The sequence below is a fragment of the Planococcus citri genome, chromosome 5 (assembly GCF_950023065.1).
Source record: "Planococcus citri chromosome 5, ihPlaCitr1.1, whole genome shotgun sequence".
Taxonomy (NCBI): domain Eukaryota; kingdom Metazoa; phylum Arthropoda; class Insecta; order Hemiptera; family Pseudococcidae; genus Planococcus; species Planococcus citri.
Genome location: NC_088681.1, coordinates 30,764,558 through 30,779,861, shown reverse-complemented (window position 1 = coordinate 30,779,861; position 15,304 = coordinate 30,764,558). Strand labels below are relative to the sequence as shown.

At 31.3% G+C, this 15,304-nt stretch overlaps 1 protein-coding gene across 5 annotated transcripts in view; it reads left to right on the top strand.

Annotated features, from left to right (window-relative positions):
* svp (COUP transcription factor 2) overlaps window positions 1-15,304 on the top strand; it is a 126,141-nt gene that overhangs the window by 762 nt on the left and 110,075 nt on the right. The window contains exon 1 of one of the 5 annotated variants that reach the window (XM_065368567.1): window positions 13,774-13,919. The exons of the other annotated variants lie outside the window; for them this stretch is intronic. Coding sequence (XP_065224639.1) covers window positions 13,886-13,919 — 34 coding nt within the window. The 5' untranslated portion in view covers window positions 13,774-13,885. Of the gene's footprint in view, window positions 1-13,773; window positions 13,920-15,304 lie in introns of those variants that run through there. 5 annotated transcript variants of the gene reach the window in all.

Sequence of the window (15,304 nt, the reverse complement as noted above, 5' to 3'; positions counted from 1 at the left end):
ATATAAGAGGTCTACATCGACCTTTTCAAAGGTCAGAAACTACGGGAGCTGGGTCATAGGTGGCTAAATAAGACCGAATCGCCACAATAATTACTGACCGGTTGTATTTGAAAGATCGTATACGACTTACGATTCGACTTTTGAGTTAAATATCTCTCGCCGTTGATATGTTATCTTATATCTCTTATCTGAGGAACTATACGATGATATGACTGTATGTTATCTTAATCCGATGATATGCCTTTTTTAAATGATCTCGTAATGAAAGATGAAAAAGCTCCTACGTGAGATACCAAAAATAAAGAAGTTATTAATCAGCCTCAAATAGATCTATTAGGTCTTCTTAAGTACTTGACTGGACATCCTATAATGATTTGAAAAAAACCTTATCGTGTCCCTTATACCCTTCATTCGAGGGTATCTCTACCTATCAACACAATTTTAGAGGAATCTCTATCGATTCAAAGATAATTGCAGAAGTGAGTTTGAATAACGAGAGAGAATACTTACATGGTGTGAATTTATGAGATGCATTACGATTTTAAACTATGTAGAGATATCTTGGTAGTTAACATGGAACATGGATGAGCTAATGACTCGAATACCTACTGTGACAGAAAGAGTCTAGAAGAAGATAAATCGCCGGAAATTTATACCGAAAAACGAATCACCCGCCTGTAAAATTTACGACGATGTATTAAATTATCTGTCGTCGTTAACTAGTCACTAAAAGTTTTATTGAAAATTTACTAGCTGTGGGATTGAAGCATCTTCGTCGATTTTACTATTTTTTAATACCTCCTTTAACACTCATATTTACGAAAGGTTTGAAAAAATTATACTCAATCAGGTGCCAAGTCTACGGTTATTGTTGCAATTTATTTCCGGAAATAAAAATTTATTTGTGGAAGAGAAGAAACATTGATGGAAACTTGGAGAGGTAAAAAAGTACTTACAAATATTTCTGCAAATCTCGAAATTCTAACAAACGTTCAATTTTTTTCACTCGTTAAAGGTACCTACCTACCTACATATTTTTTATTTAAAAAAAAAATGCAACCTATTTTTAATAAAAAATTCTTTTTTTCAAAATACTTTTTTTAAAAAAAGTTCATCGTTCTAACATTTTTAAGCCAAAAAAGTCAACGTTTGCAACTTCATAAGGTGATTCTTCAATTTTTTTGAAAAATCTATCATTTAATTCCTCCTGAAAATCTTCAATTTCAGGTTTAAAATATTTTCCCAGTTGGAATACTCATTTTGCATACTTCGAGAAGACGAACTTCTTGCCTTATGTTTGATTCCACCTTTTTTAGCTGTTTTGCAAGCTTTTTTTATCTGTCATTGGTGATCGATTATTCAATTTTTGAAAAAAAAAGTATACGTATTCTGTGATAACTTGATCACCTAGTTACTTCTACAAATCTGTTGAACTACCTCGTTTGAAAAATAGGTACTTAATTGAGGAAAAAAATTGTAAAAATAAGTACCTACATAACGTAATGAAAAATTAAAAAAAAAACAAAACTTGAAATTCATCAAATTACAAACTTTTGCCATATTTTCTTTTTCCTTAAATACCTACAATAATTGAATAATAGGTATGATTTTCAATTTTCAAAAAAATCAGGTAACATTATTCCTATTTTCTTTTTTTATAATTCCTACGTAATAAGGTGACCAAAATATCATTTATTTATTCATTTGGACTTTTTTTTACGTTTTTTAAACTCACTCAGAAATCAACTGAAAATAAATTGAAAAAAATATATATACTTAATAATAAAAATAAATTGAAAAATGTTGAAAAAATATAACAAAGCATTATTATATCTAGATACATATTTTTTGATTTAAAAAAAAGTAGTTTCATTTCACGTAATTTTATGCATTTTTTTTTTTTTTTTTTTTTTTTTGATCAAGTAATTACTTAATTGTGACTCATACATTTTGCATTTTGTGTGAAATTATTTGAACATTCAATTTTTTCAAGTTTTCATTCATTCATTAATTAATTTTTTTATTCTACGTACCTGTAAGTCATTTTTTTCATAAAAAGTTACGGTTAAAATGAAAAAATAGTTAACCGAAAAGAAAACATTTGAAATAAATTCTGAATTTTTTGTACTTGCCTACCTTCTGAAAAAAAAATTATGGACATCTTTGGAAACTATTGACACAAATTGAATAATTTAATAATATGTAACTATAAACTAGATACAATATTTGAAAAAATTTCAAATTATAAGAAGATATTTATTTTATTTTTTTTAAATTGTCGATGACGAACGAGATCATGTGCAGAAATATCTTGAAAAACGACGAAAAAGAAAGAATTCCAAGCTGCAGATTGTGAAATCTCGCTTTAAAATTGTTTTAAAACATTGAAAAAAATATTTTCCACTTTTTCTGCTTTTAATTCAATGTTCCCAAGTTTGTTATCAATAATTTCGCTGCAGCTGTTTCTGTTTTCTGTTTTTTTTTTTTTTTTTAATTATTATTTTATTATACGTTTTGTTCACGAAAGTGATTTTTACTTTCCAATTTTAGAGTCCAAGTATTTCTCCCATTCTTCCACAATTTCGGGCCCGAGAAAATTGCTACATCTCCTAAAATGCACACGTTTAAAATATCAAAATATAATTTTATGACACGAGATGGAAATTTCTCCATCGTCGAAAAAAGTGGTGTCGCAAAACACGAATTTCTAAAATACACCAAAAATTGCTTCTCTTGGGTTTTAAATATCTACATAGATGACCTATTATTTTTTCTTTCTCATCTGGGCATTTTGTATTTCAATTGGGAATTTCTATACTGGTAATTTTAACTATTTTATTCAATGAAAACTCGTTCCATAACATTTTAATTAAAAAGTCTTCCTCAAATCGGTAGTTTTATTACATTAAATAATAATAAAAAATAAAAATAGGTATTTCTGGCCTTGTAGATATCTGTGTCGAAATCACGCTAGATTAAAATACACACTTGAAAAAAAATTCCGTAAATCAATGGATTGATCATTACGTATAATTTTAAAATCGATTTAATTTTCGACAAATTCGTTGATATTATAAAAAAAAAAAATGTCAACTTCACCGACAAAAAATCAAACTCATACCGATAAACATAATAAGCTCGTTCGAAAACGAGCAATTTTCTTCAAACAGTTACATTATCATGCAGCTATTAGGTACCTCTACCTTACCTTATACCTATCAATAAATCTGATCTATACTCTTACTCTCAAATTGGATAAATTTTTAACGTAAAATTAATTCATGTTCATAGTAGGGTACCTGCTCGTGGTTGTAATTTGTAATACATCTACGTACATATTTGTTTTATTAATTTAAATTAAACGACCTCGTTTTAAAGCTTCTTCTTGGCTCATCCATGTACAATTTTTTTTGTCAATCGGCGAGATAAAGATCGCGTTTATTGAGAAAATGAAAACATATACACGAACTACGTTCCTCTCCACTACCTGTAGGTACCTGTATTTATATTGTGGAATTTATCATTTAATTTATACATTTTCGTACGTGTATTTTTTATATTCCTTCTAAAAAAAAAACCTGTTCTATACTAAACACTTGTCGTAATTCGTACATCCATTGATTGTTGTGATGGTGCACGGTACGCTCGTGCAGAAGGCAAAAAAAAATCACGTCATCGAGCCATTTAGATTTTTTGTTTAATAGAATTAATATTGTAGGTAAATTGAAAAGTAAATAAGACGATACTATTAGTACAAGGTGTAATCGATATTGTGTAGTCTACCATTAGAAGTAGGTATATACCGTTTAGAGGCGCGAATAAATCACGATTTTACTGCTCACTCTGCGCCTATGCTGTCATTTATCCGCGTTAATAAGAATGAAGAGGATCAAAAAAGATAACCCTTGGGGTAAATTTGATAGTTACAAGTATTAGGGTGGTCTTTCTTTGTGTGGAAGTTTTTTCTCTCTCGTTTTTTGCCGAATGGCAAACCGAACTCCGAAGCAACAACCCCTGTGGTTTTTTTATTTTTTGCTCGAAATGTCATCGAGAAGTGTTCGCACTTTTGTTCGGTTTTTATAGGATTCTAAATTAATAAATTCGATGGTTTTTGTTGTTTTTGTTTTTCAATACTTTTTTATACGACTTATAGATACTTATAAAGATGCTTAATGATTGAGTAGAGCGCGGATTCTTATGCACGTAAAATCTCAAATTATACACATGTATAGCCATTGAGCCATAAATTGAACAGAAGAAAGAAATTCCTCCACTCTCTCCTTCTTATAATATAAATCATAATTTTTTTAAATATTAAATTTCTGAAAATGAAAATAATATAGAAAAAGAAACTGAATGTATTTTTTTTCGCCTACAATACCTATTACCTACATATGAATTTTCAGCAATATCTATTTTAATCAACTTACGTCAAAAATCTATGAAAAAAAAGTTCAATTAAGACAAGCTTTTTAATTTTTGCTCTAAACCGCTAATAAAAAAAACATAATCTATACCTATGTAGGTACTGTTAAAAAAAAACTATCTTTTCAAAGGAGAAGAAATAATTGTAAATATGATTTTTGGCGATGAAAAAATCACAATGTAGGTAATGGAATTGGAATTCACTTTCAACGAGGTGTAGTTTAGTACTCGCAGATAAAGTATTGCAACGAACTGTACATATTGTTTCACACTGTCGTTAAACGGTCGACGCACAATGCCCAATTTTCTTGCAATCAGGTGATCATTGGGTAATAATAATCTCCCGCATCGTATAGATTTGGGCAGTCCGTGCACTTGATTTTTGATAGAATAGTACACTTACAGTACTGTTCTCATAATAGTTAATTTACTTACACACACAGTGAATGAAGAATTTTTATACTGTCTATACTCAAAATTCAATGCATCTTCCGTGTACGTGTGAGTACTACTATTTGAACGTATCGCTTTATTTGAGAATGAGAACAGCTTAGCCTAAATTAAAAGATAAAGACTTTCAAAACTGAAATCACATAAAATAGAGAAAAATATTTTGTACAAAATAAAATAACCCCTTCATTTTAGAATGTATGCAATTTGTTACTAAATTGTTCCAAATCAGGGCTGTGTAATCCTGTAATTATGACAAAATGGGGGTTTTATGGTAGGAAACATTCAGCGTAAGTGGTGTAAAAACTTTTAATTGGGATGAGCCGAAAGAGTGTTTGAAAATACATCACCATGTATAATTTAATTTTAAAGACTAAATTCGTTTTTCGAATTTTGGCGGAATTAAAAAAAAAACAAATTTTGTTTATCGTTTACATAAGTATATAAAAGGCGTCAACATTTGATAAGGTTAAGATAAAAAACTAGTTTTGCATATCATCATTTGAAACCTCCTTGATCAATTAGTTGCTATTTTGTGTCGTTTTGAAGTTTTTAGCAATTTTTGAATTTTTCTAATGCTTGGGAAAATTTATAAATAGGGGTTTAAACATTGAAATTCAGTGTTTATATGAAAATTCAATTCAATAGTTTTAATGGCCCCTTTGATCAATTTATGCACAATTTTCCTAGACACATTTCTGCATTTTTGACTCATCGAAACTGTCAACAGCCGATTTAGACGTAGACAGTTACAAATTTTTTCATATATAGGTTGAACATTTTGTAAACATTTGCGAGAATTGAAAAAAAAAAAACAAAAAAAATGAAACTCAGCTTTTGGAATTTTGTTTGGAGATGATTTTTTTGATCTTTCGATTTTATTTTCATTAGCTCAAAATTCTATTATGCGGGTGTCTAGAAAATAAATAAATATCTTTCCATTCGCATGGTTTAACTTCCACTGATAGTGAGTCATACCATCATTGAAATCCACTGGACAAGGGCGTGTTCGGGGGGGGGGGGGTGATTTGGGGTACAATCACCCCCCCCCCCAGGGCCAAAAAATCCTTAGGTTAATATAATTTCCTACGATTTCTTGCATTGAATCACAGGAAAAAAATCATGTTGTTTTACGTTTCCAGGGAGATAATTTGCTACAAACTTCAAAATTCATTGAAAATCACATTATCTTCTTAGGTAGTTGCAATGCATAATCAATGTACTAATTATTTTTGTTTCTTGAATTATGAGTTTCCAATGCTTTTGTTTGCTTTCCTTTTTTGAAATTGAAATTTCTGGAAGCAATATTATAAGGGAGAAAAAGTGCTCCTTTTGCTCCAGCTTACTGATCATTATTGGAATTGAATAGGTACCTACTGGGATTTTCTCCCTCATAACGAAAATTATGTTATCCAACTCAGGAGTAAAAATGATTTTCGACAATTTTGAATTATTTTCCTTGCGACGCTTGGGTAATAAACCTCGAAAATCATCAAAAATCATTATCGCTCCCTAGTTGAACAAACTACTAATTCAAGTCTGAAGACGCGAGGAGTGTCAAGTTAAATCCAGAAAAATCTATTTCACAATCAGAAATGTTATAAACAATTTACTGAATAAATTTCAAAAACCTCGTTCTGATCAACACGTTTTTCAAGCTTAAATTCTGCATGAAAATGTCTGAAATGTGCCTACTATTGAAATTTTTATACATGTGAGCCCTGTGGGAATTTTGTGATTTTTGTCCCCTACTTATGTGTCAGTCATCACCCCCCAGGAGGAAATCCTGGATACGGGCTTGCCACTGGAACTACATATGATCATGTTCATTACTGAAAAAAAAAACTCAATTTATATTATGATTATGAAAACTTTGGAGGTACCTACTTAGTGAAGTCTTACAAGACTTGAAAAACTTCACTTCAAATTTGAAGGATCATCTGTGAATTTGTTCGGAAAAAATTCTGCGACTAAGGAAAGTAAAAATTTCTAAATTTGATGAGTAAAATCAGAAAATATTCTGAAAAAAATCAAGAATTTCATGCACAAAATTAATTTTAAAATTTTGTGTTCCTCTGTAGAATTATCTTTTGAGGCAAAAATAGAAAATGAAAAGAATGATCAATGCTTTGCTTCAGGCTTAGATACGAAAAGTTTTTTTTTAGAATTCAAATTCTTGCTTAAAAATTCAAATCATATATTGGCTAATTAATCATTTCTCATTCTGCTAGAAATTTATGTTTCAATTTGAGAACTTGATAGAAAATTGAAAATATTTTTTCTGCCAAAGCACAGGCATCCAATTTTTTTTTCAAGTATGCCTGAAGAACATGAAAAATATCCTACGATAAGTGTTGAATAAATTATTTTTGTTCAGAAATTGATAGTTGGATCTCTCTACCTCCCCTTATTTTTTCATTTTCAACCTCGATAGGAGCGAAAACTCGAAAACTGGTCAGATTTCGAAAATGTGAGGTTCATTTTAAAAATCAGTGGTGCCAATATTAATTTTTCTAAACGAAGATTATCTACCTATTTGTTTTAAGTCACGTCACTTTTTTCAAATTTTAAAAGGAAAAAATACAAAAATTTTCACCAAAATTAATATTTGTATTTTTTAAAACGGTGACCTGATTTAATGAACAGCCTATAGTTGGGTACAGTACAATCTACCTTCTGAATACTTACAATTTTAGTTCTTAGATTCTGATTTTAGTGTGTTATTTTGGCTTCTAGTGAAATTTGATTTTTCAATGTTGATGATTCATTAAACGAACCTCTCATGACTTGTGCTTTCAAAGTTGTTCGTAGTCCCTGAAATATTTGGTTTCTGGATAAAATATTAACATAACAGGATTCGTTCAGATTTTGGAATTCCTTGCCCACAGATTAACTACCTATCCTTTCATTGAAACATATTTTCTCTCGATAATATTTTACAGCTGTGGCCTCTCATTTTTGGCAAAAAATCATCATTCTGGTGGACACCCTGTATAATAAACTAGGTTACATACTTTGACATTTACAGGGGCAAGCGCAACTATTTCAAAAAATTCATAGAAGCTAATTTATTCACTATTCAGCAATTCAGCATTGATTATGAAGATGATCAAATATCTAAATAAAGATTTCCGGATAAAAAAAATACAATCATATCTTCGAAATTGAAGGAAAAATGTCTATACAAATAGGTTTCGACGGTAATCTGACAGGATATTTTATAGGTAGGGGAAAGTCCCCTAAAAGTGCGCAGTCTCCTAATAGTGCGCAGCGCCATATCTCGCGATTGGCACCACTGAAAAATTCGTGAGGTAGCTCATTTGAAAGAGCGTGTCGTGACGATTATTTTGATGTATCATACAAGCCATTTGGCTAAATTTTACGCGTGCAAAGTCAAAAAATGTGAATTTTCAATTTGGGTCGTGCTAGATTCACCGACTCCCAGTCCAAAAGAGTCGATTCACTGTAATTCGATTCTTTTTGCTATTTTATGCAATATGTTTTTGTTAAGGTAGCTGTTTTTAGTGTTTTTAGTGTTGGGGGGCGTTGTGTCTGCTCACCTCGGCTTCGCCTCGGTTGCGCTGGTCGCTTTGTTGTTCATACTATGTCGGTTTACTTCCCTCGGCCTTCGGCCTCGGTGAGTACAATTTTTTTATAAACAACCGCAGTGCTTCATACACGGTAATGTCTAGCCTCCGTCTGAACTTACCAAGGGGAGTAATGCTCATCGAATGAAATGTAAATTTTAAACGGCTCGGCTTCGCCTCGCCTAATTCGGCACACAATTCGAAAAATAATATTAATAAATTTATTCATTGTTTGAAAGCAAAAAAAAATAATTTAATTACATTTTCTGTAAAAATTCAACTCGTAAAAATAAAAATCGCGATAAAAATTTTTGAAAAAATTTGTGCCCGACGCGGGATTCGAACCCACACCATCTTGCACTCCGATCCGATACCTTAGCCATGCAGCCATCGGTGCTGATTGGCAAACCGTGTTTTTCAACGCTTTACATGTTGCTACACACGGTCGAAAACTACCCCCCCCCCCACGCGCGCACGTATACGCGTACGCGACCGATTCATTTCTAGTTTGGACTGAGAGTCTGTGAATAAAGTAGTACCCTTTCAATTTCTGATATAATTTTTTTTTGTGAAAAGTTAACAATTTGTATTGCTCTTGTTGAATTGCAAAAATTTATGAGATAAGTTATATTATATCATTTTGTAGGGAATTTTATCCTCTTTAATATTGTTGTAAAAGTTTGAAAATTCATTCTTTCGTTTTCTTGAAAATAATTTTTAAAGAAATAGAGGATATTTTTGAACTATGGATTCCCAATAGTGCGCATCCTAGAAAATCTGTAAATACGCTTGTGTTTTTCACTACCTAACTTTTGTTTCGATAAGAATGGAGTGTTAAATACCTGTAAAAGGCTAAAGGGTGTTAGTTTTCAGTGAAGAAACATTCCTAAGAGTGAAAGAATACTTGAACAATGGGCTTTCTTTGCAGAAATAAGCTCATACATAACCCCTACTCATAGTAAAACATATTTTCGCAATTTTCGTCAAGTACTCATGTTTTTTATATCTGTTCTCAGTGTTCTCGTGATAATGAAACGTATTATTGCGATTTTTGTCAAGAATTAATTTTTTTGAAGTAAATTTACACATTGCGCACTATTAGGAACCCCACTGCGCACTTTGAAGGAGCCCATGGCTCCTAATAGTGCGCATTTGACATTTTTTACTCAAGGTAGGATTTCTCAGTCAGTTATCAATGAAAAATTTTGAAACTCTGGAATTATGTAGCTGAATGATACAGCTACAACATATCAAAAAATCACGATCCTAGGTAACTTTGCGGCGGAATGACAGCGATTTTGGTACTAAGTGCGCACTATTGGGAGACTTTCCCCTATATAGGTATAAAAATATAGGTAAGTCAAGCACTACATCCAGAGGTACATTTTAGGGGGAAGTTTTTTTTTTTTTTTTGACCAAAACCAGGACCAGCGTAGGGAAAATACGCGTATAAGACGCGTGGACGATGCGGCTTTATTTAAATTTTCTAGACTTGGAAATGAGTTTGATTAGGCGGTTAACGGATGCGCAGCCAGTATAGAAATCATAAGTGTATTTGCATATTTATGAATATGTATGGTATTTTGGTGGCAAATTTTTAACGCTGTTCCATTTTTCTCTCTCACTCCATCTCTCTTTCTCTCTCTTATATACTCTCTCCTTGTCTCGCGGTAATAATGTCGCGTTACCATATATTAAATCATGTAACGAATATTTCGAGGACGCGACGTATACGTATTTCGAGCTCATCAGTCTACGGTAATTAAATTTTCGCCGCTGTTAAACAGCTAATTATCGCGATTTGTATGTGTGTTGCTCGAGTTTAACGCGGTAGGTGAAATAAGCGATGGGGAAGAATATATACAAGTACCTAACTATATACCAGTGTACGACTTTTTTTCACGAGCTGGAGCCTGGAAGTAGATGCGGGATGAGCGCGGTGTGTGAGAAAATTGCACTGGATGGTGGTTTTTTTTTTGGGATGTGAAAAAAGTTACCTATGGTTGTGATAATTATTGTTTCCTTGGGCTATTCTTGCTAAAAAAAAAAAGTTAGTTAATTTTAGAAATGAGCATCGTGAGCGTCTTTGGAGATTTTTTTATCATTATTTATAGATGGGTAATTGAGTTTGCATAAATTAGTCGAGTAAAAGTTAGGTATGGGTGCGTGAAATCAAATTTTATAGGAAAAAATGACCTTTAAATTTTTTTAGATGTGATTAAAATTTGCAAAAAAAAAAGACACAGGTAGGTATAGGTTCTGCTTTGACATTCAGCTTCCTTAAAATTAATGACGAACAAAATTTCAATTTTTAATTTTATTGTGAGCAATTTTTGGCATAAGATGGTATCAAAGTTTATTTAAGTATTTTTGGAGATGAGTTTATTGAAATAATAGCAATTTTCAAAGACAATTTTTTTGTAAAATACTTAGAATTAAAAATAATTATGATGAGTCAAATGCTTCGCAAAAGAGGGCACCACTTTTTCTTTTTTTTTTGAACGAGACCCTTTTCAACATCTGCCCAAAGATAGAATTTTTGGAATACAAGTTTTTGACTTGAAATCATATGTAGAAATCTTTGGACTCAATAATAGCTCTCAAAATGTTTTTGAGTTCGAAATCATGCAGTTTTCAGAGAAGTATGCGAATTATTTATTCTCTATTTCACGAAATATTTTTTGATTTTAATTTTCCCGAAAAAGAAGTACGTACGATATTTAGGAATAGATTTAGGATCCAGATTTCAGCTTTCAAGAACCTTTTGCAGAAGCGTTTGAATATTTTGGGAAACAATTTTCGAGGGAGAGAAGCTTGAAATGTTTTAAGACTGGAATTTTAGTTTGATAATTGTTTTGAAGGAGGTTTTGAACTTTTTTTTGTGTTAAAAAAATTTTCGACCATTTTACAAGAATATCTTGACAGGGAGGGGTTAACTTTTTTTCAGATTAAAATTCCAGTTAGATATTGTTCTGAAGGATGTTTTTAAGGTTAAACCTTTTTCAATGTTGCAAAAACTTTTGGAATTTTTAGAGGGGGGAGAGGGGAATTGAGAGATGGAGGTTTGAAAAATTTTTAGAATAAAAATTCAATGTGATATTGTTTTGAAAGAGGTTTTGAGCTCTTTTTAGTATCATGAAAATTATTGATTTTTTTTTAATTTTGAGAGAGAAGGGAAAGCTAAACATTTTAAAACTAAAATTCCAGTATAATATTGTTTTGAAATTAGGCTCAATTTTTAGAAATCTGTTCAAATAAATAGGCTACCAATATTGGGAAGAAATTGCAATAATTTTGGATTTTTTACGACAAGAAGGAGGAGAGAATGTACCAGAATAATTATTAATAAAGTTTTTTATTTCTGAGTAGGCAGGTAAAATTTAAAAAATAAAGCATCAGTAGGTAAGTCGAAGCTGAAATTGCCCAATCAATTTTCATGGATATTTTGGGATCTTGATTTGTTCTTGTAAAGATTATCAAACAACAAGAAATTTTAAGGTAATTTCCAAAGTGACAACACTGCATTTGAATTTCTATCTATTCATTCAATAATTATTTCACTTCGAAGTTTTAGATGAATTAATTTGTGATATTTTCCTAAACCCAAATTTGAAAACTACTGAATAAAAAAAATTTATAATAAAATTAAAATTAAAAATTGGAGAATAAGAAATCGAAGTAGAGCCTGGAAGGAGAAATGAACTGTATTAAAAGCTAAAATCAAATAAGAGGTAATTCTAATTTTAAACATTGCTTCAAATCACAACACTGAGTAAATTTTTGGATTTTAAATTATCGTTCAAGTATTTAAGATTTCAAGAAAACCCAAAAATCATTCCAATTTTTTTTTTTTTTTTTTTTTTTTTTTAGAAGTCTACAAAGTAAGTATATTTATAAAGTAAAAATTACTTCAAGAGGAAATTCAAAAGGTCCATCTTTTTAGACTGATTTCTTTTAGAACAAAATAAAATAAAGCTCAAGTACCTACCTAGATATTTATTCTATCATTAATTCATAATTCTAGAATTGGGGATAGGACCACTCTCAAAATTCGTTTTAGGGCCCCAAAAGTAATCCATTTACATCAACTTTAGGCATATGCCTGATATTTTTTTCAGTTACTTAGTTATTTTTATCAAACGATAAGATTATCTTAGCTGATGGCATTTTAACGAAGTTTGCTCAAAGATCATTAATTGGGTTCGATTTGTCGTTCGATTGTAGGGGTTTGAGTGGGGATGTCCTTGACTCGAAATCCGCGGTTGTACCAATTTGTAAGAGGGGATGGAGTCATGTAACATGTTTAATGAATCATCTTTCTCTCGAAGACAAAATTTAAAAAATCAAAAATTAAAAAAAAAAACATTTCAAAGATATCCAAAAAATTATCAAAAATAATGTTGAACTGAAAAATTGTTACAATTGAGGTACATTTAGGTAGGTCTCTATAAGAAAAATTTTAAAAATGAAAAAAATAAATAAATAAAAATGAGAGTTATTAAATTAATTAGAAAAATTGTCAAAAACTAAACAAAATGTCTAATACATAATGAAATTGCTTGTAAAAATAGAATAAAAATTCTAAAAAATGCCAAAATTATAAAATTTGATAAAATGATAGAATTATAGGCAGGTAGTACCTTACCTACCAAATATCAGCAATTTCAGAAAACCTTTTGAAATACATCTTCAAATTACCAATTCATTTCGTTGGACTATTTTTTAGTGAATAACTAATAATTTTCTTGTAGGTCAAAAATTGTCGTACTTTATGGAGTTTTATTTGTCATTAAAATACACACGATGCATATTTTTTGTCATTTAGAGTACATGACTCAACCTTTGACTCTCGCCCTCCCCCCTCCTCCCAATTCAAAAAAGGAAATATTTTCAGAATTAATAAGCATTGTTGATTCGTTCTTATTCATTTCACGAGGATTTCATCCTCGAGCTCAACAATTACAAAAATGTAAGCCATTCTTCGCTCTCCTAATGATTTTTTTCTTTTATTCGTACTTCGAAATTGAGAATGGAACTGAATCGCGACACCATGTACTTCGTGTATGATTTGTTCACTCGATGACCAAGTTGATTAGGGAAATCATTGAAGCGAATCGTTCGAGAGATTTGAGCTGTGTAAAACAAATGATAGTAAGACGTAACGGTATATTAACAAAAAATTACACCTTAACTCGAATGAAAAAAAAATTAGATTTTAATATTCGATATAGCTGGGCTTCTTGATATAGATATACGACTAGATATCTACCTACAAGTATTTGACCGCAGATAAGTCATCGTGGTCGTTCGATGGCCTCTGCAGAAGTACCTAATACCTACCTAATATCCATACAGTGCTCTTTTGGTTTTTTTTTCGTTGATTTTTTTGACAAGCAAATTTTTTGACGTATTTGATCTGTAGGATGATGCTGTATTGTGATTTTGGAAGTCGAACGCGTAAGTATTTATAGTTGAATTTTTCTTATTTTGGATTTAATTTTCAAACACAGGAATTTCTACTAAGTATAGAATTACTTAATTGAAAAATTACTCATTAAAATTACGAAATAATTAGAAGAGTGAAATAATAAAATCGTCACGAAATTTCTTCGGTCGTCTTATAAGAGTTTCATATATATACCAATGTACATAAGTAAGTAATTATAAAAAATTATTAAAACATAATTCGGACCAGGCCACTAATTCGCGAACGATAATTTTAATTACATTTTAACGTATTCAACGTCGGCTTTAATTATTCAAGTTAATGACCCGAGAAAGATGAAATAATTTAGTCGAAATTCCTTACCTAGCTTTTTTTCTTCTCTGGTATGGTATTCCTCGACGAAGCAGCAACAGCAGCAGCAGGACGATGAAGAGAGAAAAATATCTTTCAAGCCGCAATAAATTTATCCGAAATTGGGGCCTAATGAAAAAGTATCCACTTTGAAAAGGGATATACGGCAGGATACGTGTGTAATTGCGAATTACGAATATAAGGGGGAGAATATGGGTATAGAAAGAACGGGACAGTATAAAATATAACCATAAAGGGAAACGATCTCTCGGAGCTTCAACCGGCTTAACCTCAGCCCTTAGAATCTAGTCGTCTTCGTCATTAAAGTCATCAATAATGGCCTACGTCTATTTCAACCTTTCTTTATTAGGTACAAAGAAGATGAATTCTACCATACATTGTTCTCTCTTTCAGTTACTCACCTTTGTCTTACCATCTTGGTTCTGCTGGGCAACTGGGCTATGCTTCTTAAATAATTAAAATCCTTCATAGATTAATCATTTGACGCGCCTATGAAAAACCGTAATCGGTGTGGTTTTTTTTTCTCTTCCACTTACACGCTTTATATATTCCTACGTAAGTAAGGGTGGTTCTTGATTTATATTTTGCTCTTTTTTTCTTCTTCTACGCAGGTATTCTTAAAAACGGAGGAGGGTGTACGTTTTTGTTGAATTAATTTAGGATTAATTAATTTAAGGTATTACGTGTGCTTAGAAGAGCTACCTACCTCTACCTCATCTACCTTGGCAGCGAGTTTTTTTTTCTTCAAATGATTGTATTCGGCTATAGGTCTACCTACAGTACCTATGTATCGAGATCGGCGTATAGTTTAACGGGAATCGGTGACTGGTGGAGATGTTAAACGTGGTTTAATTAAAATAGCGCAGTTCTAGATGGGTTGATAGGTTAAATCACGACTAAGCTAAATCATAAATGGTTGTGGAAGTGAAATGTGTTTTATAGTGCATTCGAACTCGAAGATGAGTATTGTTTTGTCTGTGTGAGAAATCGGGTCGAGAATATATTGTACAAGTGGAGTGTAATC